This window comes from Nyctibius grandis, chromosome 21 (genome assembly GCF_013368605.1).
Source record: "Nyctibius grandis isolate bNycGra1 chromosome 21, bNycGra1.pri, whole genome shotgun sequence".
In the NCBI taxonomy this organism is placed as follows: domain Eukaryota; kingdom Metazoa; phylum Chordata; class Aves; order Nyctibiiformes; family Nyctibiidae; genus Nyctibius; species Nyctibius grandis.
This window is the reverse complement of record NC_090678.1, coordinates 6,305,043-6,330,210: the sequence shown is the minus strand read 5'-3', so window position 1 is coordinate 6,330,210 and position 25,168 is coordinate 6,305,043. Positions and strand designations below refer to the sequence as shown.

At 56.7% G+C, this 25,168-nt stretch overlaps 1 protein-coding gene across 1 annotated transcript in view; it reads right to left on the bottom strand.

Moving 5' to 3' along the window:
* Window positions 1-301: 301 nt before the first annotated feature.
* The window catches only part of CACNA1E (calcium voltage-gated channel subunit alpha1 E), a 93,458-nt gene continuing 68,591 nt past the window's right edge, over window positions 302-25,168 (bottom strand). The window contains exons 28-48 of the mRNA XM_068416746.1: window positions 24,928-25,088; window positions 24,365-24,502; window positions 23,584-23,785; window positions 23,221-23,385; window positions 22,684-22,794; window positions 21,424-21,507; window positions 21,213-21,338; window positions 20,953-21,018; window positions 18,714-18,805; window positions 18,105-18,270; window positions 17,845-17,972; window positions 10,362-10,458; window positions 8,573-8,678; window positions 7,322-7,429; window positions 6,688-6,788; window positions 6,165-6,271; window positions 5,407-5,515; window positions 3,855-3,983; window positions 2,214-2,394; window positions 1,918-2,111; window positions 302-942 (exon numbers count right to left, since the gene is read on the bottom strand). Of these exons, the coding sequence (XP_068272847.1) occupies window positions 403-942; window positions 1,918-2,111; window positions 2,214-2,394; window positions 3,855-3,983; window positions 5,407-5,515; window positions 6,165-6,271; window positions 6,688-6,788; window positions 7,322-7,429; window positions 8,573-8,678; window positions 10,362-10,458; window positions 17,845-17,972; window positions 18,105-18,270; window positions 18,714-18,805; window positions 20,953-21,018; window positions 21,213-21,338; window positions 21,424-21,507; window positions 22,684-22,794; window positions 23,221-23,385; window positions 23,584-23,785; window positions 24,365-24,502; window positions 24,928-25,088 (3,111 nt within the window). The 3' untranslated portion in view covers window positions 302-402. The remainder of the gene's footprint in view (window positions 943-1,917; window positions 2,112-2,213; window positions 2,395-3,854; window positions 3,984-5,406; window positions 5,516-6,164; window positions 6,272-6,687; window positions 6,789-7,321; window positions 7,430-8,572; window positions 8,679-10,361; window positions 10,459-17,844; window positions 17,973-18,104; window positions 18,271-18,713; window positions 18,806-20,952; window positions 21,019-21,212; window positions 21,339-21,423; window positions 21,508-22,683; window positions 22,795-23,220; window positions 23,386-23,583; window positions 23,786-24,364; window positions 24,503-24,927; window positions 25,089-25,168) is intronic.

Below are 25,168 nucleotides of genomic sequence, written 5' to 3'. Positions count from 1 at the left end.
TCTCTGGCCTCGGGGAGCAGAAAACCATCAGGACGAGCCTTCCCGGGGGTCCCGCTCGGGGCAGGGAGCAGGGCTGCGGCCAGGGGGGCTCTCGCCCCTTAGCACGGTGCCCGGCCGGACCACTCCATCGCCCATCAAATGCTTCTCTGTGCAGAAAAAAAAAGTGATAGTAATAAAGGAAAGTCGACAGATTTTAATTTTTTTTTTGCACAAAGACTTTTTTTTTTTCCCCTCTTTTTTTTTCCCCTCCGTTCTGGTCGGTTTGGTTTTTTTTCTCCTTTTCCCCCTGCATTCGGTTTTGGTTTCATTTCATTCCCAGGCGTGGCGAAGAGCATGCATTGGAGAGGGGCAGGGCTGAAGGAGGGGAGCCGAGATGGGGTGCACGGGGGGGGCACACAGCTTCTAGCACTTGTCGTCTTCCTCGGTGTCACTGAGCACGTCGATGCTGGCCCCGCACATCACGCCCTGCCCTGCCCCTCGCCTCCGCCGCCGGTAGTGCCCGTTGGGCATCTGCCAGCTGTGCCGCAGCGGCGGGGCCGAGCCGATGGTGTTGGAGCGGCCGAGGCTGGTGGCGACGGCCGCCTCGAAGGTGAGCGTCTCCTCCTCACCGCAGTCTGAGGCGTGCGAGTCGTCGTGCAGGGCCAGGTAGGGCTCCGAGATGTAGCGCTGCGGGGTGGATTGTCGGCTCTGCTTCCCCGCCGGGGAGCTGGAAGACTCGGTCAGGCCGGCGGCGTTGGGTTCCAGGGTGGAGGAGAGGAGCGGGGACCCCCCCTCGCTCTCGTCGGCGGGCGGCGAGGCGTCCCCGGCGTGCCGCAGCATGGAGGCGTAGGAGAGGAGGGGACGCGGCTTGGGGGGCACCGGCGGGAGCTGGCGGCGGCCTCGCCGGGGGGTGCTGGTGTCCGAGATGGAGGGGATGGAGCTTTCGCTCAGGGAGCCCGTTCCCTGCAACGCACCAAGACACAGAATCGATCAGGTTGGAAGAGACCTCTGGGATCATCGAGTCCAACCATTGCCCTGACACCACCATGCCAACTAGACCAGGGCACTAAGTGCCATGTCCAGTCTTTTCTTAAACACCTCCAGAGATGGTGACTCCACCACCTCCCTGGGCAGCCCCTTCCAATATCTAATGACCCTTTCTGAGAAGAAATGCTTCCTAATGTCCAACCTGAACCTCCCCTGGCGAAGCCTGAGGCTGTGTCCTCTTGTCCTATCACTAGTTGCCTGGGAGAAGAGGTCGACTCCCACTCCACTACAACCTCCCTTCAGGTAGCTGTAGACTGCAATAAGGTCACCTCTGAGCCCCCTCTTCTCCAGGCTAAACAACCCCAGCTCCCTCAGCTGTTCCTCGTAGGTCAGAACCTCCAGGGAATACAGGGGTGACAGGCAGCAATGGGCACCCGCTACCCCTCACCGTGAGCCTGGGCTCCCCGGAGCATCCTCCTGCTTGGATGAGGCCCCGCTGCACCTGCCCCATCCCTGCCTCGGGGTCTGCTCCAGGGATGAGGATGGTGTCTGCTCTTGGTGGTCAAAAGTAAAAAAGCACCTGCAAACCCACTGCAGGACGAGCTACCAGCTCACAAGCTGCTGGTCTCTATGAGCAGCATCTCTGTGGGCTTCAAGCATGCTCTAGCATGGGCATCTCCAGGCTTAGGTAGCTGGAACACTGCGTCTTTGGCGGGGGGCAGATGCCACAACGGTGAGAGGATCAGCACGGAGATCCACCCCTCTCCCCTAAAGCTCTGCAGGGTGCCTGAGCAGCCCCGACCCGCTCAGCTCATGGGGCACACAGGTGGATGCCACCGCAGGGAGGAGAGACAGCGCAGAGCTCCCAGAATTGGGGCTTATCTTCCCGGTTTTGGCAAGGAGCTTTTTCTATGAACCCTTTTGCCTATAGGAAGGGTTTTTGTCACCCACCTGCCTGTTGGGTGTCTGCGACCTGCCCTCGCTGGGTGACCGGGACTCACGCCGCCGCTCTGGCGACTCGTCGTGCGCTTGGGGACTCCTCTCCTCCGAGTTGCAGCGGGAGATATCGGGGGACAGCAAGTGCTTGCGCTCTTTGGATCGGCCCCGCTCTCTGCCACCCGAGCGATGCCCGTCGGACCGGTGGCCTGCAGGACATCCCCGTCAGTCCTCACCGTCCCCTCCCCAGGAGCTGGGGGGGAGGACGCTTGGCTGGGGGGCTTTTTTTGGTGTGGGATGGGGCCGCTCACCTGAGTCGGCGTTGAGGCGGCGGGCGGAGAGCTGGAGCGAGGAGTGGTAGCTGCGCCGGCGGGACTTGTAGGTGTTGTCACTGCTGCGCTCCATGGAGAACTCATCCAGCCAGGAGCTGTTGGGACGCTTGTCCCGGATGGTGGAGAACGATCGCCGCATCGAGCTGGGGTCCGTCACCACCTGCAAGCAACCCCGGCCAGCCGGGGAGGGGGTCAGCGCCAGGAGGGCTTGGGGGAGGGATGGCGGGCGAGCAATTACCAGATCACCCATTAGCCCTGGCACAGCAGCCGCTGGGATGGGGGGGCTCAGGGTAGGGGGGTGGCCAGCCTGAGCGCAGCCCCCTAAATAACCTCTGCACAAAGGGGGGTTAGCTTTGTGCTTGTGGGCTGCCCTGCCCCACTCGCAGGGACTCGTGCTCTGCAAGCAAAGCCAGTGGCAGCGGTTCAAGTCAAGGCGCTGCGTGTCGGGGGGAGAGCAGCAGCACCCTGCCCCAGGTGGGGGGGCATGGGGGGAGCAGGCCACTGCCCCCCAGGCTGCCTCAGCATCCCTCCCCGCCTCAAGAACAGGACCAAGTGGAGCAAACAGAGACATCGAAGAAGAAATCACTGAGAGAGGGGGGATCCTCCAGTGCCCCTCGCTTGGTGGTTCTTTTCCTGGCTGCTGCCACTGGTCCTCCTTGGCCCTCCTTTGTTCCCACATCCCCTTCCCCTGCACTCCTTCCCTCTCTCCCCACTCATGCTGTTATTTTATCATCCCTCTCCCTTCCTTTCTCCCTTCCATGCTTCTCCTTTCTACCTTCTCGCCTCCTTCTAGCTTGTGTTCTCACACATTTTGTGGAAAAAATCACCTCCTCCTGTATTTTCCTTTGCTTTATTCTAGCAGCTTTTTGCCTCTGCAGCCTCAGGCCATTCTTCCTCTCTCCTCTCCTCGCACCGTACCCTTTCTGCTCCCATCCCCTCCTTCTGATCATCATCCCACTGCCAAATGGTCACTAAAGCCCACGCGGCAAAGCCTCCCTTCCTCTTCACGCCCCACCAAAGTGCCACGACACGTCACACCGACACCAGGACCTCTGTGACAAAGCAGACCCAGACACTTCACAGCAAAACCAAACCCCATAACAGTGTCAGTGTCTCGGTGGAGGCGGAGTACAAGACAGAAGGACAGAGAAACCGGGCAGACAAACGAGGAGGTGAGATGTGGCCTGGGTTCCCCTGGACAGACGGAGAAGCATGTGCATTGGGACAACGGGAAAGGAAGGAAAAGGCGTTTCGTCACCTGGCAGATCATCTGACAGCCGGGCAGGGCCTCCTCAAACCTCAGCCAGCACACAGGGCTGGAGGAAAGGAGGGGTGTCCCAGTGCAGGGGGACCCTGCAACCTCCTGGCGTGGCCCTGCTCCACCGCGGACCTCCCACGTGAGCCAGGAGATCGATCCCCCTGGCTGCCAGTGTCCCCCATGCAGGGGAACAGCAGCTCTCCTACTTATGCAGCACCCCAAAGATGGGGAGATGCTCCAATATCGAGGTGCTGGGGAAGCTGTGGGGCTCACGGGACTTACTCAGCGTGGAGAGAAGCCCCAGCGTTACCTGGTAGGCTTTGCTTGGACCCGGCACCCGTGGGGGCTTTGCTTGGTTTTACCTGGGGATCCACAGTGAGACGAGGCATGGAGGAGGCCCTCCCAGAGACAGCGTGGTCCTGAGTGTCCACAGGAAGGTAGCTGCCACGGTTAGAGGGCTGCACTCTTTGAAACTCCCTAACCTCTGGCTCCTGGAAATAAACACACAGCCAAGCTCTTGGGATGGGGTCGGAGCAGGGCAGCGCGCTGCTCCTGCCCCGTTTGCAGGGGACGGCCCTGCTCACTCAACCGGGGGAGGAACTGCAGTGGGCCAAAAAGGGAGCCTAAGGTATATCACCCATCACGCCGCCACTGAAAAATAATCTCTGATTCACAATTCATCACAGGTGAGCGCAGATGCGGTGCTTCAGGCTCGCTGCATGGCCAATTCATCGCACACCTCTTCCATGGAGGTGGAAACCCTGCCTGGATGGTGACACCTGACTGCCTGGGCTGTAACTCCTTCTCCTTTGGCCAGAAGGGAACAACGTGTGGGATTTTCTCTCTGACCCTGCTTTAAAGGTTTTCTGGCCACATCCCCGTTAAGAAAAGACTGGACACGGCACGTAGTGCCATGGTCTAGTTGACATGGTGGTGTCAGGGCAATGGTTGGACTCGATGAGCCCAGAGGGCTCTTCCAACCTGATTGATTCTGTGATTCTGTGAAAATGAAGTGTGCCGACCATGGCACCTTTGTGCTTTGGTCAATTCCCAGTTTAGGGGACTCTTTTGTACAGGATGTGGCATCACGGAGATGGACAGGGAGCGACCCTGGACATCTGCTAGGAAGTGACTTTACAGGGAGGGTCTCATCTGCCACCTCCCTGGTGGCAGGAGGGTGGCGTGGCCGGGGCAGGGGATGCCTGCCTGCATGGTACACAGCTCTACACACCCTGGGGACATGGACCGGGCTGGGGACGCACAGTGGTACAGCGCTGCGTCCGATGAGCGTTGGGGTGGTGCGTGAACGCACACACACAGACACGGAGAGATATATAGATATGTATATATGTGTATATACACAGACAGACAGACACTGCTGCTGCCCGCCGGCATGTGCGTGAGGCCGGAGGGGAGTGCTCCTGTCGGAGACAGTCTGACAGCTTGGTTTGGGACTGGGGACACCAGCACTGACAACAAAACGGACACAGATCCGCAAACATCAGATACCACCACTCAGCACGGGGCAACCCACTGAAATGAGCGCTCAGGGACAAAAAGAGCAGCCTGTGAAGAGAAGGATATTTTACTGCAGGACATGGGACCCCGGTCACAGCTCTCACCCCAAAAGCACTTGCTGCTGCCTGGCCCCACCAGCCAGGGCTGGTCCAGGGACGGCTGCGGCCCCAGTGCCCCAACAGAGGCAATGGGCCAGAGGGGGACAGCTGGGGACATTTGTCCCCCGCTTTGGATCCACGCATGACCCAGCAGCTGCCATCCCTCCCCCGTGCTCGCTGCCACAGGGGCAGGGAGCAGTGTTTCACCGCCGTGCCGGTAGCCCCACACCTCCCCGTGCCCACCAGCACCCTCGCTGGGACCAGAGGCGAGCGCCCGCTAGGCAGTGCGTGACTTTACCAGAGACTGGTGCTCCTGGAACTGCCCATGGGCTGGGTCCATGGACGCCAGCTGGAAGATCTCCTGTGGCGAGAGCGGGCTCAGCGAGGGGAACCCGCTTCGGCTGCTCCTGCAAAGACAGTCCAGCTTCAGGGAGGCCACAAGCCAGGTGCTGCCATCACTGGGCATGGCCTCTGCAGTGGCTCAGAGCTGGGGAGCCCCTGTGCTTGCTCTTCCGGGCTGTCAAGACCCCCAAGGACAACCATCATGTTCCTTGGAGAGCTGAAGTGGTGCCCAGCCAGGAGAGGACACCAGTGTCCCAAGTCCCGTGGCAGCAGTGGGGACATCCCAAGCGCGGTGCCAGCAACTCCCACCATCTCGTTCCCACCAGCCAGGGTGCTGGGATCCCCCACCAGCCCTGCACCACCCAGGGACCCGCTGCTCAACTGCTCTCAAGGTTCAGGTCCACCCCAGACCCTCCTAGGTAACAGAGCTTGCACTTAAGTGCTGGGATGGTCCTGCAAGGAGAACGTCCATGCAGACACTTGGCCATCCCCCTTAGCCACCTCTGCTGGTGATGGTGATGCTGATGCACACCAGCTATCTGGCGTCCTGCAAAAGCTTTGTGCTGGGAGCTTTCTGCCCCGGACTGTGTTTCTCCTGCTCTCGGCAGCAATTTAACCCTCTGTGCATCGCAGTGCCAGCTCCAGAGAACAAAACGAGGGCTGCAGGAACAGAAAAGCGACAGGACTACCTCCCTTCTTCAGGGCAATACTCACAGGCCCGAGAGCGTGTCTTGCTGGAGATAAGGCAAAGCCTTCGCGTTCGAGATGATTTCCTGCGGCAAGGAGGACGGCTCCATGCGCTGGAACATGGGGGCGTTTTTCTGTGTTGAGGAAAGGAAGAAGCTGAGCCTGCGGGAGATGCAGATGAACATCCCGTGCTTCACCAACCGAGTCCCCGCCACTTGGGAAGGCGACAGCGTGCTCATGCTCGCTTTTGGGGGCTGAGGATGCACGTATGTGTGCCTTGTAGCCACCAAAGCCCAACCTGTACCACCATCCTCATCCCTCAGCTGCATCCCCTGCAGCTGGCCGCACGTTCGGTCAGGACGTGGTAGGAAGCAGTGAGGGTGCTGTGAACTCCCCCCCTCCATGTCCCTTTTAGGGACATGGGTTAGTGGTGGGCTTGGCAGTGCTGGGTTAACGGTTGGACTTGATGATCTTAAAGGTCCTTTCCAACCAAAACGATTCCATGATTCTAGGATTCTCCTGCCCACCACGTGCCCTCACTGAGCCTCACCTGCTCCTCCAGCTGCTGCCGCTGCTTCTTCGCTTTGCTCTGCTTGTAGTAATCCATGATCATCATGGCTGCATATATTTTGCCAACAGTCAGGTCAGAGGCTGAGAGCATAAGAGGGGAAGGAAGGTGGGGGACACTTTTGTCTTAACAGAAACAGCAGGTCTGAAGGCACCAGCGTGGATCTCGGGCAGAGCTCTGCTGTGGGATACCCTGGTGACCCTCAAAGTCTGCTCACCACTCAGAGATGAACACCCAGACACTCCACATGGAAACAAAATGGATGGAGACGGCTTGAAAGCACCATCATAAGCCTCCAAGACATACATCTTCACCACATCATCATATGTAACAGAGCAAGCGATGCTCAGCCTCCCGCCCTTATACGCTCCAGAAATGATTTAGAGGAAACTCTGGGTTTGGCAGGAGCAAGTCACTGCAAACTGGGCATTTTTCAAGAGGGCTCCCAAGCAGCCAGGCAGAGCGAGGCAGAGGCCAGTCTGTAGCAACACAAACCCTTTTCCCACTTCTCCCCCACCTGGGGACAGGTCTGACCGGTCCCCACCTCCCTTTGGGAAGAAGCTGCTGCAGGTAAGATGGAAACTTGGTAGAGATGACAGCACCCCCAGAGACTCACTTTTTGGCATGGGTACCAACAGGTCAAGCATCTTCTGGGAGAGGTGAGGCCAAATGGTCAGGATCTCCTTTTGAAGCTCAGAGTCTAACTGCTGCCAATCTGCACCACCTTGAACAGCGGGGGGGAAAAATGGCCCACATACATCAAGACCTGGCACCAGGTTCCAACTGAAAACACCCCTTCCCCATCCTGAAGTGAGGTTCACAAGCAACAACCAGCTCTCTCTGGGCTGGGAGGGCCACCTTGCATCAGCGAGCCTGGTCTCCTGCTCTCACAGGGAAACTTTCCTGCCACCCCTTCCATATGGGCTTCCATCTCCCCATCCCCTGCCCTCCCACTCAAAGCTGCCATCTTCAAGCTCGCCTTGGGTCCGTCTCCGCGGCTCCAATCCTACTCCAGCCCACACACACCTGCTGCTGCCCCACTTTCTGTTTTCTGGTGAGCAGATCATGTGCTGGTGAAAGAGCAGCTCCACTTGGTTGAAATCCTTCAATACTCAGCGATGCTGTGCAAGGAGAGCAGAGCTCTCTGGCCAGTGGTGAAGGGATTTGCTGAGCTTAGGAAGACCCAGGCTCAGAGGGAGCTGCCAACACGTGCCAACCAGAGACACTTAAGCCCAGGGCAACTCTGCTGAGCTGTAGGAGACCCAGGTTCAAATCTCTGCTTTATCTAGAGGGGCTTGAACCCAAGAATCTGTCTCAGCACTGGGCTTTTGCCAATATCTTGCCCTGGGTTGGGTTTTCTTCCAACAGTCGACCCGTTCCCAGTGCACATTTTATTGGAAATGGCATGTGTCTGCAGAAAGCTTTGATCTGATGAATCAGAGTGTTTCCAGCAACAACAACAAAGCAGGTTTTCCTGCTCTGAACATTTTATCTTCCCTGAGAGAGAGATCTCTGTTCCCCAGCCTCAGGAAGCCAAGCGTATGTGATCTTTTCCTTCCTTGGTTTTGTACATGGGGAGGAAGGGGAATTCTCTCCCTCTCCCTTTACACAGTGGACATCAAGCTGTTTCTGCTCTCTAGAAGCAGCTTCTAGTGGAAAACTGGCCACCTCTTCCCTAAAGAAATAGATTTTTTTTGTAGAGGGTGGCAGAAATTTGCCTGTTCGAGGTAATCGCTTCCATCCATGTGCCAGGCTCTGGGCAGCCAAACCCAATTTGGCTGTGATGTCCCCAGCCTGCCTAAAGGATGAGTGCTAGTCACTCTCAAACCCTCCTGGCTCTGTCCCCTCTCTACCCCACCGACCCCACCTTTGGCAATTTTGATGTCCAAGGCCGTGCGTATCAGCGCCATCAAGGTGGAGGTAAAATGGACCGTCATGTCCTCGGCCACGGGCATGTTCATCAGCACCAGTCTCTGCGCAAGAGAGAGAAGAAAACAGCGGACGGAAAACAATATCGAAAAACACATCGACCAGGCTGGAGGAAAAGAAATTAAACATTAAACAAAAGGGAAAAAAAAAAAATTAAAAAAAAATAAAAAGCAACAAAGAGTGTCAAAACAGCACAGCCAAAAAAGAAGGGCAAGGATCACCCCGCCACCCCGCCCCGGCTCCTTCCACCCCAGGACACCGGCTCACTGCCTTCCAGGGCCTTCCTCCTGCGCCCCAGGAACGGCCCCTGAGCCCCCCTCCCCACGGCACCGGGCTGCCGCGGCACCTCCCGGCACTCTTGGGCAGACACGCCTGGTCCGTGCGGGATGCGGGCGTGGGGGACGCTCGGGAAGGGGGGACGGGGCTCAGGTTTCCGTTCCCGGGGGGTTTGGCTTTCTGGCTCTCAACCCTTCCCACCTGGGGCAGGGGAGAGGAGGGTCCCTAACCTTCAGGGACTTCAGATCGGCTGGATTCCTCTAGCATGCTACATCCTGGCGCTCCCTTTTTGCGTCTTTCAGAGATGAAGTTTGCCAGCACATGCACAAGGGTCCAAATTATCCGAGGGTGGGGAAGGGAAGGAGGGGTAGAAAAAGTGCAGAAGGAAAGAGAGAAGGGCAACCAAGGCAGGTTAGACACGCCATGCTCCTTCCCCACCCTGGGGCAGGCGGGGTGCAAACCGAAGTGACCAGATCCACTTTCCAGAGAGTATATTTTGCTTTGTGAATACCTTGGGTCATCCCTTCCCTGCCCATTCCTTTTCACCCGGCTTCTCACGTCCTTTTCCCTGCCTTCAAGCCTCCCTTTGTCTCCTGGAGAAGTGCGGTGGTGGATGTATGCGTGTTTGAGCAAACACGTGAGAGCTGGAGAGGGGGGCAGCGCGTTGGCAAGCGAGCCGAAACCCCCCTGAACGCTGCTGAAAGGGCTGCGGGCGGCAGCCCGTGGCCAAGGAAAGCTTCAGTTTGCTCCCGACCTGGGCAACACATTGCTCTGTAGCTCTGGGTCTTGTCCTAGCAGCTCCCACCCCACGTCCTTCAGGGCTTCCCGTGCTCCTGCGCTGGGAGCCAGCTGCTGGCCACCACCCCAAGAGGAACAAGGGGGTAAAACTCAGAGACACCTTTAGAAGGCACCTGGCTTCGCCTGGTGCAAGCCATCCTTGGGATGGCTCGTGCCAATGTGGCTGGCTCCTCGCGCACCGCAGAGCTGTTCCTTTGGGGTATGTCCTTGCTGCCCACCTGCCTCCCAACTCCGTGGGCTTTAGCCCTGCTTCTGCACTGGCCGGGACAAGGATGGTTCCAAGCCCAGGGGACAAGCTTGGGTCAGTGAGCTCCTAAGGACATCTCACTCCCCTAACCATGCTATGGGGTTGCTCCTCAGCTTGTCTTCTCCAGCCCTCCCACTTCCACGCTACTGCTGATCCTGCCCCTCCTCTTCCACCAGGTTCTTCCACCCCAGAGCTCCCCGGGCTTGCGAGTGACCACAGCAGCATCACGTGCCTGGGCAGCGGAGACCAGCCAGCGTGGCCAGGACTCTTCTGAGCACACCAGGCTCCCCAGGAGTGAGCTAAACACACGCTGGATACCCCAAACCCCTCCCCGGCTCCCCCCATCCCCACACCTCCCCCAGCTCCTGCTCGACTCTAGACCCCGTAGAAGGAAGGGTTGATCTACCTTATAGGCCACTTTGGAAGGACATCTCTTGCCGAGGCCTAGCGGTGGTGACATAAGAGTCAGCATTTCATACATCTCAGTGTAATGGATTCGGCCACTGCTCATGAAGGGGGAAGGGGAGGGAGGGAGATGCAGAGAGAGAGAGGAGGCATTCCCAGAGAGCGGAAAAACGTACGAACAGAAATAGTACAGGAAAACAGGAGAGAAAAAAAAACAAACGGACAAACAGGAAAAGAACAGGAAACCCGTTAATCAAGGCAAATCATACATGAGAGACTGTCCTGACGTGGATTTATAGCACTGCTCACACAGACCCAGGAATGCTGGCAGAAAGCAACTCACCCCTCTCCTCTCTGCTGCTGGCCTCAAGCGCCTGTCTCGCTAGCAGTCTGGGAGTCCTCCTCTGGTCTCAAACCCCTTTCCTAAAGCCCTCCAGCAGCCCCCACCTTGTCCCACAGGTTCCAGGGCTGTGTGCGAGTGGTATAAATCAGATACACGGCACTCGAGCCATGGGTTATTTGAGATAATGGTGGTTTGCACCACGGTGCTCTGTGGCCTCCGTAGCGTCCTTCCCTCCCGGGGCGGGTGCCTGGGTTACCGCTCTCCATGGCCACCTAACCCATAGCCGGAAGGCTGTGTATCCCCAGCTCGTAAGGTCTATGCAATTGGGAGGCAGCATCTTGCATAGAAGGCAGTGGGCCAGGGTCACTTGTCAAAGGAAGATGCCCAGTTGCATCCGTCTGGCTCTGCGGATGGACCACTTTCCCACCATGCACCAGTGCAAAAGGCATGCTGAATTGGCTGAAAAAAACAAACAAAACCGGGAGGAGAAGTTGTACATGCCATGCTCCCGCCCTGGCTCTCTCCCACATGCGGCTGCAAGTTCCACCAGGTTGGAGTTTAAAGAGTCTCAGCAGAGGCAGCTGTTTGGGCCTTCCAACATCAGGGTTCGTTTGGGTTTCCCAAGGGAGGCGGCTAGGACGGACCCCCACCTCGTGCTCTTCTGCTCGGTAAGGACCTGCCTAGGGTTGCTGCAGGGAGGAAGGCTACCAAAACACAGGCCACCCGGTGACACCTTGAGCCCTCTGCCAGGCTGAGATGTTCAGGCTGTGTCTCCCTCTCTCTGCTCATCCAGGAGGGCTGCTAAAGTACATGTCCAAGGGATCCTGGGCTCAGCCACCTCTTCTTCCCCTCGTGCCAGGCTTCTGCCCTGCACCGCAACGTTCAGGATGGTTAACGGGCAAGGGCAACCTCTCAACGGCAAAGGCATTGGCCCTTACAGCTGGGCTGGGAGGATGCTGCTGGAGAGGAGCCCATCTCAACTGGGTGGCCTGGGAGAGAGGGCACCGCCGAAAAATTAAGCACTCCCTGCAGGATCTTGGCCTCTTCCCTACCCATGTGCTCAGAGCAGCTGGAAAGGGGAGAAGAAGAAATCTCTTCTCAGGGGGTACCACGGGTTTAGAAGCAGACCCCTGGCCAAAGAGGCCCCCACCAAGATAAGTCCTGACATTTCAGATGTGAACTAGAGATGGTGACGACCCACAACGGGAGCTCTTTGGGGTGTGGGCACAGAACTGGCTGGACAAGCCATCCCCTTTGAGACCTGACACTCCTAAAGGGTTGGAAAGAGGATTGATAACAACACTGGAGACTATTAAGTGGGGTGATCAAGACAACATGTCCGTGTCCAGGAGTCCAGAAGCAGCGTCTTGGCAGAGCTGGATGTGCACTGACCCAAGGTGTCTGAAGGGGAGAAGATGACTTCAAAATTTTCATGCTCAAGAACTTTGTGCAAAAAGAGAGCAAGACAGTGATCTTCCAGCCACCCTTCCTGGCAGGGGGGATTTCAGGGTACCCAGCACACATCAGGCACCGTCTTTCGTACTGGGATTCTCCACACGATGAAGGAGGGTTGGATTCCCATGAAAGGAAGAGTTTGCATCGGGAACCAAGAAGGACCGCACGAGAACTGTGCTGTTCTCACAGACAGGCTGCACGCTTTGCTGCTTCTCAGAGCAGAGATCTTAAAGCGTTTTGAGCAGCACAGCAGTGCCCAGAAACCACATCCCCATGGAGTGAAGCACAGGAAGGCACGTGGAATGACGTCCATCTGAACAGGATGGTTCCCAAGAGCTGGTCCCAGCACGGGCACATCCTTGATGGGAGAGCTGGCCATCTGTCCTGTGTCTGGACGGAGATGTGCCCTGTGGCTACGGCACAGGGCGGCCTGTAAAACCACCAGGCAGTAATGGCTTGGTCCTGGTGCTCTGAGAGAACCTGTGAGCGATGGAGGAGGAAATCTGGGGGACATCTGTCCTCCTGTGGTTAGGAAGTTAAATACTGTGCTGAACCAGGCTGTTTAGAACAGAGCACCAGAATAGCAAGTGATATAAGAGCAGATTCAGGAGCAGGAGATGTCCACAGGGACATGAATGTCTGTGGAGAATTCGCCTGACCCATGACCATCTCAAAGGGCTATTTTCAGGGGTAAAGGTGATGCCCACCTCCTTGGCTCACTTTTGCATGACTGCTAGAAGCAGATGGGTTGAAGGAAGGCAGAGATAGCTCCAAGGAGTGGAGCTGGCTGCCAGGATGCAGTCCCAGCAAGATGTGATTACAAGACCTGCTCTCCTCAGCATAAGGACAAGGCTTGCTGGACTTCCACGAGAAGTCTTCCTGCATCAATGCCCCTTTGTTAGCCCACCTGCGGCTGGCCTAGCGGGTATGCTTCCATACCATGCTGCACCCCTATCCAGCATCCTGAGCTTGCCCAAGCACCATCCCTTCTAGAGCAGGTTGTCCACCACTCCATAAACACGTTGGTGCTTGTTTCTGCAAGTCATTGTCATCGCATTGCCTGGCAGGACGGGTGTGGGCTCCAGGAAGGTGAACCGTGTACTGTGATGTGCAGGGCAGGCTCACCAAACTGAAAGGTGAGCAAGTTGGGTTGGCGTTTTGCGATATGGACCACGGAGGCAAGATGCAACGACCACATGGATTTTCTTTCTTCATCAGTTGTCTTTTGGGAATTGTTCCAGGGCAACAGGAATCCCTGAAAATCTCTCATGTCCTTGAAACACCCCATGCACAGGGAGGAGGAGACCGAGGTAACACAAGGAAGACATGGGGATGGTCTTCCTCACATGACGCTGGTCTCACTCTCTCTGCCTCCATCTCCCCTTGAATTTATCCACCTTCACTGCTCTGTCCATCCCACAAAGTCAGAAAAAGCCCAGACTGCTGCAGAGCTCCCTCTTCCCAGGAAGCATTACAGGTACCCTTCTGAGCACCAGGTGATCCAGCTTAGGAGAGCAGCATGTGCCAGTGAAACCCTGATGTCAGTTAAGACTAGAAATTCCTCGCGAAGGTGTCTTCTGTCTGCAGGGACCTGAGCAAGTGTCCTCAGCAAAGCCACCAGCCTTTGCCAGGGATGCAACAGAGAAGAGTGAAAAGACTGCAAGGAGCCCCTCCTTGAACAGATGAGCCATCTGAGGTTCTTGCAAGAAAACCCCTATCCCTAAATACCTCTTCATAAGTGAGATGACTGAGCACCCAGGCCTTGTCTTGCTTGCTCTGCTTTACTTCTGGTGGTCTACTTCAAGATTTGAAATGTGTGCATCAGCCCCACGACCAGCTGTGGAGGGTAACAGACCCGTTCCAGGGATGCTGGCTGGAAGAAGCATTTCTGATGTGGCAAGAAGGATGTGGTGGCTACACCATGCTGCACCAAGGAACCCTCTTCCTCTGAAGAGTCAAGATCAAGGGCCAGGGGCATCTGAGCTTCCCTCATACATCTTCTCAGATGCTGTGAGGGATGCAGAGGGAAGACTAAGCTCTGCGGTTCATCCTTTCATGCCATGGACACAGACATAGGCGTCGTGGCACTTCAGAGAAGGTGGCGGGTGCAGGATTTTGCTCAACTGTCACCCCAATATAAAATTAAAAAAAAAAAGGTGGATGTCAGAGAGACACAAGGAGGCTAAATCACTGCCATGGACTCACAGCCAGCAGACAGCAGCTTGGCTCAAGCAGAAGGAGAAGAGCTGTTGAGTTCCAGAGATGTACCCAGGTGCCACCACCTCCCAAGCAGGTCCAGCAAGCTAAGGCAAGACTAGCAAGAGTCTTGCTCCCCAGAGATGTGGTCGTGTGTCCTCCAAGTGCCACACTTGATGAAGTCTACTGGGTACAGCTCGGCATCCCCCAGGGAGAGGGATCACCCTGGCCTTCCCATCCTCCTCCCAAGTCCTTAGTCTCCAAAACAACGGCAAAGTCCCCAACATCCTCCTGCCTTTGCTCCCCTCTTCCCTCCCCAGGAGCAAACCACATCTAAGCCTCCCCAAAAAACTCCTGAGAGGCCAAGCAAGGACGGTGGCATTTGGCCCGGCACCCTTCAGGGGGGCTCTCTGTGCCGACAGAGCTGGGGCGGGGGGCTGGCTGGGGGACTCAATTTGTTGAAACCCACCCCAGAAGGCTCTGAGCCCCCCCTGGCCCCACTCATGCCTCCCCTCGAGGGGGACAGCTGCTGGCTCTGGGAGGCCGTGGACCTCTTTAAACTCGAAGGAAAGCAACGTCAGGGTTCCCTCGGGAGGCGCGGTGGCGGTGGAGCGGGGGGGGGAAGGAGGGTTGGATGGTGCGTCCCGTGGCCAGGTTGTGGCGGAGGACTGGGAGGCAAACCTTGCACGCCACCCTGTAGGGGCAGTTCTCTCCTAGGCCCAGAGGAGGCGAGATCACCCGTACTAATTTGTACATATCCTTATACGAGATCCTGCCGCTGCAAAGGAAGCACAGGTGGGTTAATAGGACACTGAGAGGGTAGAGGGGAGCAGGGAGAGCTTAACCGGGGGATGCTGGGGCCATCTGTGGGGCGAGACCCCCAGGGGTGCACAGCTCTTCTCCTTCTGGCTCTGTCAGACCCAGAGAGGGGAAAGCTGTGAGCATCAGCTACTGCCTTCTCCACCACGAGTCAGTTCATACCTCCTCACACTGACCCATCTTGGCCCTGGAGAAGGACAGTTTTGGCAGTGAACACCACCCCATCACCCTTCCTCATCGTGCCCCTGGCTGCCTACACCTGGTGGGAGAGGGCTGGGAGTTTAGACGGGGTGAGCCTGCAGCTTGGTCGGGTTCTAGCCATCACAAGCCCTTTTGATGGAGTTGTGTCCCATTGCACCACCAGAAAAAGCCTGCCCTTGCATGGCCAAATCTCTGGTCCTCACAAGGTCCCAGGGAGGTTGGCAGCTGAGTCACTTGTATCTCCAGTATCTGGGGAACCTGAGATGGGGAGAGATAATGTGACCAGCTGGTGATCGGTGGCTGTGGCACTAGCACCTAGGTCTCTCGCGGTCCAGTCCCGTGCTCCGACCATCAGACCACGCTCTGCCAAGGGTACACATTATTAGAAGCAAACCCTCCCCCACACACACCCCTTCTTGCCCACAGAAGCACATCTCCCCAGAGCCGGATGCAGCCATCGCAGGATACAGCCCGTATCCCCCCTGCACCGGCTGAAACAACGAAGCAGTGGAGGCGGAGGGCTGGCAGGAGAGGGTGCAGGGGCCGTCGGATGCTGAGCTCCCCACTCCGCTCCAGACCAGAGCCCTTTGGGAAGCGGGACCATGTGGGGTGGAAGTGCTGAGGTGCAGCGTGCTGCAGCCTCCTGGGCATCCTTAGACAAGCTTGGAGGGCAACCACGTGAGGAGGTAAAGAACAGCGTTACCAGCCTACCCAGTACCTTTGCCTCCGGTTTCTCCTTGCTCTTCTCCCATCCCCTCTCCGTTGCTGGCCAGAGCTAACCCAGCCATCTGGGCAGAACCCATCCCTGAGCCCCCCCCGGTGTTGGGCAGTCTCCCCACAAGACCTTCATGTGATGGTCCTGGTGTCAGGATGCAGAACTGCTGCCCCACTCCGGTGGTGGGACTCTTTCGGCTGTACTCACCCATTCCTCACCCAGCAGCGGGGGCCAGGGCTGCCCCCACGGGCCCAGCACCTCCAGCTCCTGTGCACATCCCCTAACCTCTGGCTACATACCACGGCGAAAGAGCACGGCTTGCTCAGAAATCAGCGGGGTACATGGCATCGATAGGACAGTGCAGGCATGCTTTTTCAGGGACTGTCCTGGAGACCCAGGCCACCAACACGGGGAGCAAGAGTGAATGAAGTGCCTGGTGTGAAGAAATCCTTCCCAAAAGCCATGGGTGAGAAGCCCCACGCTTGAGCAGCTGGATGCTTCACTGCTCGCACCTCCTTTCCCTTCTCTAGTTCTTCATCAGGACATCTACTCACCTGTGCCGACCTCTCCCCCTTGCACAAGGCACAGTCACCCACCAACAAGCATACCCACCTGCCCACGGGGACCTTGCACAGCAGCAAGTGTGCTGGAGGAGGCCAGGCAGGGAGGAACCTGGCCAGCACTGAGCTGCACGGTGTTGGACAGAAACGGTGGAGGAAACTATGCCAGAAGCTGATGATATCAGGCATAAAAAAATATCTTGGCTGGAGCTGATCTCTCGAGGGGCAGGACATTAGCAGTGGAGGCGAAGAGTCTCCAAAGGGAGCGTGTGTGGTTGCCAAGGGCTCTTGAGCTAAGATTGCCCACGCTCCCCGGCACAGCAGTGGTGGGTCATGGCTCCACAGAGGCTGTCACTGGGCTGGGGGAGGGAGGAAGGGGCCACACAAGACACCCCCATAGTGCCGGGGCTGAGTGGAGGGCAAACGTGCTCCCAGAGCTGCTGAGGGCTCCACGCTGCCCTAGGGATGCTCCATCCTGGGAGGAGCGGTGGAGAGCAGCTCCTCTGCAGCAGCAGCGGGAGCGGAGCCAAAGCCCGGCCACCCAGAGCATGTACGGCCGCTGTGAACCCGTCCCAGTGCTGGGAACAGGCTGCTGCCTGCGAACGGGAGCCATGTTTGCTGGGATCCTCACCAGCAGAGGCATGGGTGCAGGAAACAGAGTCCTCCCATCTCTAGAAGAGTGAGCAGGCTGGCCAGCCGAAGAGCTCCCAATTCCCCAAACCCATCAAACATGCTCCCAACAAGGTCCTCCATGGGTGACCTGGCAGGAGCCCAGCAGACCCCCAGCATCTCCTCATCGTTGAGAACCAGCCACACTCAGCCCTGCTCTGACAGGGTGCTGTGGGTGCTGGGGACCAGGCGATGGAGCCGGTCTCAGGGCAGAGGCACCCAGCTGGTGCACGGGGACAGGGAAGGAGGCTGAGAGGGACCTGACTGCTGGCCGGGGAGGAGAGAAAGAGCAGGAACCTCCAGCACTCAGGACAAACACCACGGCAAACCGTGAACGTCACCCAAGACGCCTGTGCCACCAGGCGTTGTAGGAACCGGCTGCTGCCCCAGTAACGACTGCAAGCGAGAGCAGCCCTTCCCTGCCCGTCCCAGCCATCGCAGCCAGCTCCCAACAGCAGAGAACAGAGACGTCTGCTTAAAACCAGCTCTGAGAGGGTGCTCGGGAGAGAAGGAGCTGGCTACATACCACGCTGCTCTGTCATACTCTGCCCAGATCCGGACAAACTCATCTAGATGGTGAGGTCCGAGGATGGAGGAATCCCGAGTCAGGTATTCAAAGTTGTCCATGATGACTGCCACGAACAGGTTGAGCATCTAAGTGAGGGGGGAAAAGGCAGAGAGAAAGGAAAGTAGGGGGAGAGAGAACAGAGGTGACCCTATGGCGGGCGTACAGGTTGGGGGGCTGATGAGAGGGACCTTCAGGGCTTTCAGGGAGGAGGAACTCACCAGGAAAGAGCAGAAGAAGATGAAGGAGACAAAGTAAACGTAGGCCAGGTCGGTGCCACAGCGCTCGTTCTCGTTCTGCCCGGACGTCGCCGTCGTGTCCGGCTCGCAGCCTTTGCCCTCCAGGCAGGACAGCATGATCTCCTGCCATGCCTCTCCCGTGGCACTCCTGCGCCCAACATAGCTGTGCTCAGCCGCTCGTGGTGGCATGGGATGGACCCGGGGCAGGGTGCCCCCAGGAGAAGTTCCACAAGAAGCTGTGCAACCCCCTACCCCAATTTAGCACATCTCCAGTGTGCAGAGGAGCAAGGCACTGTGTCAGCAGCAACCCAGCTGGACCCACACAAGTGCAGCCGTGCCAGAGTGTAGCTCCTGGCACATGGGGCCAACTCCCCCCAGCCAGCTGCTCCAAAGAGCTGGGAGACAGACATCCTTTTTGGGGCAAGATGGCAGGGAAAAAAAGGTGTCCCTGAGCTCCTGTGCTGCCCAGCTGCTCTCTGGCACCAAAAGCTGACCTCCACCAAACAGCCTGTGGTGAGAACCTGCCCAGCCTGGGTCCTGGCATGCCTGTACCCAAAAAGACCACCAAAGGAGTGTTCTATGGTTGCTTACCTGAAGAGGAGCATGAGGGAGCCCAGGAAGCTGCGGAAGTTGTTGTGCCGGTTAATGTGGCTTTCCTCATCGAGTTTGATATTGCCAAAAACCTACGGGAGGGAGAACAAGGGCTCAGTTATCCAGGCAAGAGCTCGGCGGCTGGGGAAGCTGCTGCACCTTCATCTTCGCTGCAGGGACCGATCCTGCCCCAGGTCCATCACCCTCTGCACAGCCAGCCCCCAAAGCACTCGACAGCCGCCCTCTCTGTGCAACCCCCCATGGAAAAGCACCCCAGCAAACGCGTGCCGGTGCCCAGCCAGCACGCCGAGGAGCTGGCACCAGGCAGCCGTCAGGGAAGGAGACTCTCTTCTCCTCAGCAGGGATCTGTGGTGGGCAGCAAAGGCTGTGAGAGGCCGAGCTGCCATGGAAACAGGAGCACGGAGGACCTGGGATCAACCAAGTCCAACCGCTCCACGTCCATCCCACTACGTCCATCCCGGCGGTCCCGAGCGTGCTGGAGGCACAGGGACGAGTCACAGCACCATGTGTGGGTGCTAGGTCCTGGTCCTGGAAACTCCCAGGCGCTTTTCCCTCGGTGGGGAAACAGTCCGTGATGTTAAAGTTGGGCACAGTGGTGCAAATAGGGTGGGGAAAGGCTCGGTGAGGGAGGGACAGACCGACTGCTGACCCACCATGGACAGACGGACACCTGGGACTACCGTCCCCAGGGCCAAAAGAGGCAACGAAGCCCCAAACATGGACAATATTCTAATAATGACGCACAGCCAAGGCCGTGGTAGGACATAAGGAATGTTTGTGAAGTGCCTCAAATACGAAAAAAAGTGCTGTTATTACAGTTAGATATTTATTCCACTTTCCGTGAACCTAAAAATACCCTAACTGCGGAGTATTTTCTTCCCTGTACAGGTTTTTTGGAAAGTGTAATTGTAGAATATTTTCTGCCTCCAGCTATTTTGCTCAAATAACGCCCACAGACTTTACTGCTTAGGGATTTGTTCACAATAGCGTTAAAAAAAAAAAATTAAAATAAATCAAATACTACCACACGGCAGGGAGGGGGGGCTGAGTCAGATGGCGGTTGTTTAGTGCGGAGAACACCTGGAGCCGGTGCTGAGACGTGTAGGACAGAGCAGCCAAAAGCAGCCACGCGACTCTCGGGGCGGGAGAGAGGGGGTGGAAGAGACTAAACACCAGCGCTGCCAAGCAGCCCGTGCCGGGGGCCACCGCGCTGCCTGCCGCCTCCCCAGAACCCAAACCCGTGCGGCGGGCGATGGCACTGGGTGCTGCAGCAGATCACAGAAACAATCAGGTTGGAAAAGACCTCTGGGATCATCAAGTCCAACCATTGCCCTGACATCACCATGGCAACTAGACCATGGCACTAAGTGCCATGTCCAGTCTTTTCTTAAAGACCTCCAGAGATGGTGACTCCACCACCTCCCTGGACAGCCCCTTCCAATGGCTAATGACCCTTGCTGAGAAGAAATGCTTCCTAACGGCCAACCTGAACCTCCCCTGGTGAAGCCCCACATCCCGAGCGTTCATCGTCGAAGATGCTTTGTCAGATCCTCAGCGTGGGATTTAGTCACCGCAGAAGCGAGCCAGCCCTGCGGCACGTGTGGAGCTGGGGGTTTTAGCTCACGTGCTTCTTATTTACCAGCTGGAGCCTGGAAAGCTCATGTCTCCCCATGCTCTGCAGACCTCCCACCACCTGGTAGGTCATCGCAGGTCCCTAAGCAGACCATCAGGCCATCCCTCCACAGAGGGACAAGGTGGATGGCGGGCTGTGGGGATCACCACTGTGACCCAGCCGTTCAGATGGGGAAGGCAGAAGGCTGCTCGCCAGGTCCCTCAGGCATGAAATCAATCTCTGGGGGCTACTAGGGAGTTGGAGATGGGGTGTCATTTCTAAAACTGAAGTGCCTATGAAATGCAGGGGTGGTGATTTGAGAGCAGTCGCCGCACAGGATGCCCAGCTGAGTCCCCACGGCCACATCTCCAAGGGTACAAGCTGGGAAGGCAGCTGTGGAGCTTGACTGAACAAGCCCGTGGCAGCTCCCCCAGGGCATGCAGCTCTGCAGCTCCCGAACAAGATGTTCCACCCTCGGGACCTTCCCAGACACGGTGACTGAGTGAAGCAATGACAGGCAGGCACAAGGCTGGCGCATAACGCTGAGGACATGCTGGTCCAGCCTGTTCATGCGAGAGGGATGCACGCCGAGATGTCTGTGCTCACCTGCATCCCAATGATCGCGTAGATGAAGAAAAGCATGGCGATCAAGAGGCAGACATAGGGGAGGGCCTGCAAGAGAAGCAGATGAGTCACCTCACTTTAGCACAGGTCCAGCTCCAGAGGAGGACGAAAAGCACCACAAGCAGGTAAGCTGTGCTGATCCGTCTCTCCTACAAGCCAACAAGACCTTGGGAACAGCCTGCATTTGGGAGCAGCACCCCAGCACCGTGGCCTGGGAGGAGACCAGGGCACCTGTGACTTACCTTGAAGGACTGCACGAACGTCCAGAGCAGGATGCGGATGGTGTAACCCTGGCGCAGCAGCTTGATGAGCCGAGCAGCCCGGAAGAGCTTCAGGAAGCTCATGTTGAAGCTACTGGTGTTCACCAACTGGGAGGAGATGAGAGGGTCAGAGGGAGGCGGGAGCCCCCCACCCCACAGCAGTTCATCCCGCTGCTCCCAGCCCCTGCGTCACCTTGGTGTCCGTCAGGATGATCTCCGTAATGCTGCCGATGACAGTGATGAAGTCAAAGATGTTCCAGGTGTCCCGGAAATAGTTCTGCAAAAGGAAGGAGAGAAGGAACGTGGATTTGAGCTTGGGGATGGCAGGTCTGAAGGGAGCTGGGCCACGGGCCAAGGCTGCTCACGGACCACGGCAGCAGTGGCAGAGACCTTGCTGCCCATTTGTATGCGGCCACGGTCTGGAGCATCATCCTGTGTCTGAGACGGTGGCAGACCTGAGCGTGTCTGCAGTGAGCAGCTTCTCCTGGGAGATGACTCACGCATCCAACAGGCCACCTTGGTGAACGGGAGTGGGAAAAGCAGCCACAGCCAACCCTGGTCAGCCTGCAACAGCTCATCACACCGACCCTCACAGCCACGAGGCTGCTTTGTCCTCTTTGTGGGCACACGGACCCACCTCAGTCCCTGCTGTTTGTGCAGCAGCTGGTATAAGACTGGATTTGACCATGGCTGGAGCTGCTGGGAGCAGGGAGGGTGCCTAGAAACCCTCCGGCTAGCAGATCTCATCTCCCAGTATGAGTTAGAAACAGGAAAGAAACTACGAAAGAGCAAATCCAACAGTTGCTCGTAAGCAGCAAAGAGTAGCTGAAGAAAAGGCAGTCCAGGGCTTCAAATGCCCCATCCCTGGAAGCAGTCAAGGTCAGGTTGGACAGGGCTTTGAGCAACCTGATCTAGTTGAAGATGTCCCTGCTCATTGAGGGGGTGTTGGACTAGATGACTTTTAAAGGTCCCTTCCAACCCAAACCATTCTATGATTCTACAATTCAAATCTTAAATGAGCAGCTGGGCACTTGAAGACTGGGAATTAGGCAGGGACGTCTCACCGCTGGTCAGGTCTAGTCCAGCTGATGCAGCCCAAGGACAGTAACGCATTGGCATCTCGTAGCTCACGGGGACAAGGAACTGCAGCCACCAGCATGATTGCAGCAGCAGTTGGCTTTAGCAGAACAGCTGCACAGCACATGGTCCAGGCACCCAAGTATTGCAGAATGAGGCAAAAAGAAAAGTAACGGTGTGGCTTCCCCCACCAGCATCCAGCAGCGGGAAGTTTAATGAGAACCAAAGGAGAGATATTCCAACCTAAAAGCAGCTCTCAGCCTAGGACCCAAAATAAACAGCAGCAACCTCACATCATTAACACCTTCCCTCTGTGATTCATGTGCTGCCAAAACCCAAATTAATGCCCTCATCAAGAACAGGAGCAGTCACTTACCAGGAAGCCGAAAGCAATGATCTTGAGGACGCACTCCAAGGAGAACACCATGGTGAACGCAATGTTCAGGTACTTCAGGGCCAGCTCATAGGTGTATGGAGCAGAGTAGTACTGATGGAAAGAGATAGACATCACTACCCAGGAGGAAGCCTGCCAGCCTCTTGGCTGATGACTGTCCCAGGAAAGACCTGCGGTGGCCCATGCTCCTTGCCCTGGGTGCCTCAAGACCATCCCCTCCTTCCCCTCTCCAGCCCTCTCCCAGGACAGCTACCATTGCTTCTAAGAAAGAAGCACAGAGTAAATCCAGATCTTTCTACAGTAGTTAAGAGGTCCAGATCATTTGGGTCATCTGATTTAGGGAAGATCTTGCCTCTAGTTTGGGGCATGTGGTGTTTCCAGTGACTATGCCAAGGGAATACATGCTCAGACTCTGTCTTAAAGCATCTCCTAGAAACCACCAAAATACCCTGTGGTCCCTGACCAATCCTCCTTCTCCCCACCACCCCAAACAGGCCAGGCTCACTCTAACCAACTCACCTTCATCATCAGCACCACAGTGTTCAACGCTATCATGGCCATGATGGTGTACTCGAAGGATGGGGAGACCACAAAGTGCCAGACCCGGTACTGGAAGGTGTGCCGGTTCTGGGGCATGTACCGTGTGAGGGGCTTGGCGCTGATGGCAAAGTCAATACAGGCCCTCTGGAATAAAACAATGCGCATCAGACCCTGTCCAATGGTAACATGAGGAACAGTGGCTGACACACTTCTTTCCTTCATGGGCTGGACAAGCAGGTGGCTCACAGGTTTCTTACACCTCTTCAACATCTAGGGAGCCCCAACCTCCCAAACTGCAGAAAACCCACGGAAACATCCTCTTTCCCCCTCACCAGACCGTACCTCATTCTTCTCCAGACTGCACTCCTCCATCATTTTGTCTCCTTGCTCTTGGAATGTAATGATGATGAGAGCCACGAAAATGTTGACAAAGAAGAAAGGGAAGACCACAAAATAGACGACATAAAAAATGGACATCTCCATGCGGTTGCTGCGGCTGGGCCCGCGGTCCTCCTCCGTCACGTCCACCGAATGCTGCAGCACCCTGTGGGCAGACAGGTGGAGAAAAGCAACCAGAGATATACCCATCAGGACTGCCACCACGCGGCACTTCTCACGGGACCCACCTGGTACAGCCAGCTCTGTCTGTCCACACTTGTAACAATAAGACAAACCTCTGTCTTAGTTTCCTTTACAAGGACAACCCTTCTAAGTGGCTACAGCTTGATTTACGGTGCTTTGCCTGTGCCTCTGATGGAAAATGGATTTTCCAGTGCTCCACATACAGAGAAAAAAACTGCCCAAGTTCACATGAGCATGAAGAAAGGGATAGTCCTATGGTCACCTCTAAACTTGAGCTAAGATATACCTCAGGGCCACACAGGAGAAGGGATTATCCATCCTTCACTCCCCAAGGAAGAAGCTTACTCCAGCCATGGTCCCAGCTTCATGTGGGGGCTAAAGCTCTTTTGTCCTGACATAATTTCTCGTCCTTCCTCTCCTCCTCCCTGCCCAGCAGTTTCTTTCTCAGTCCCACCTGGGTGTAGCCAGTTATTAACCTGACCACCCCAATGGGGATGTGATCACCCGCATTCAAGGGGAGAGGACGGAGCAGAATACTCACTGGGGCCAACCCTCGCCGGTGGAGACTGTGAACAGGGTGAGCAAAGCCCAGATGATATTGTCATAGTGAAACTCATGGCGTTTCCACTCCCGACACTTCACCTCCATCTTGTTCTTCTCATGGTCCACGTAGTTCCCTCTGCAAGGTTGGGAGAGAGCAGTGGCCTTGCTTTTTATGCTGCCAGACTATGAGATAGTGGCTTTAAATCCTGGGGGCAGCATGTGTGTGCGGTGAGGGGCGGGAGGGACACCTCTCCTCCTGCAGGGCTGGAGGGAGAAATGGGGAGAGGCTGGACAACAACTGGGGGGAAGGAGAGAAAGGGAGAGCAAAAGGGAACAGAAGAAGGAATGAGAACAGGAGCAAAATATGGGGCTCTGTGTCCTGCACCCCATGCTGACACAGCAATGGGGACGGGGCTCAGCCCATGCCGTCCACCCCAAGAGACTATGGCCAAGAGCGAGTCATGACCAAGGACTTAACTGGGAACCACAGAAGACATTACCCAGCACCCTGCCTTTGCCAGAGGTGTCAGCAGCATCGGACCTACTGAACAGGGCACCTACATGCAGTCCTTCTCCGTGTCCTTAGAGCTGTCAGTGCAGTAGAAAAACTTCCCCTTGAAGAGCTGGACAGCAATGACAGCAAAGATGAACATGAAGAGCTTGTAGACGATGAGGATGTTGAAGACGTTCTTGAGGGAAGTCACGACGCAGTCGAAGACAGCCTGCAGGAGAGGGCACAGCTCACCTTGGGGAACCCCCAGTCTTGGCAAAGGGCAGGACCAAACCCAGACTACCATAGAAT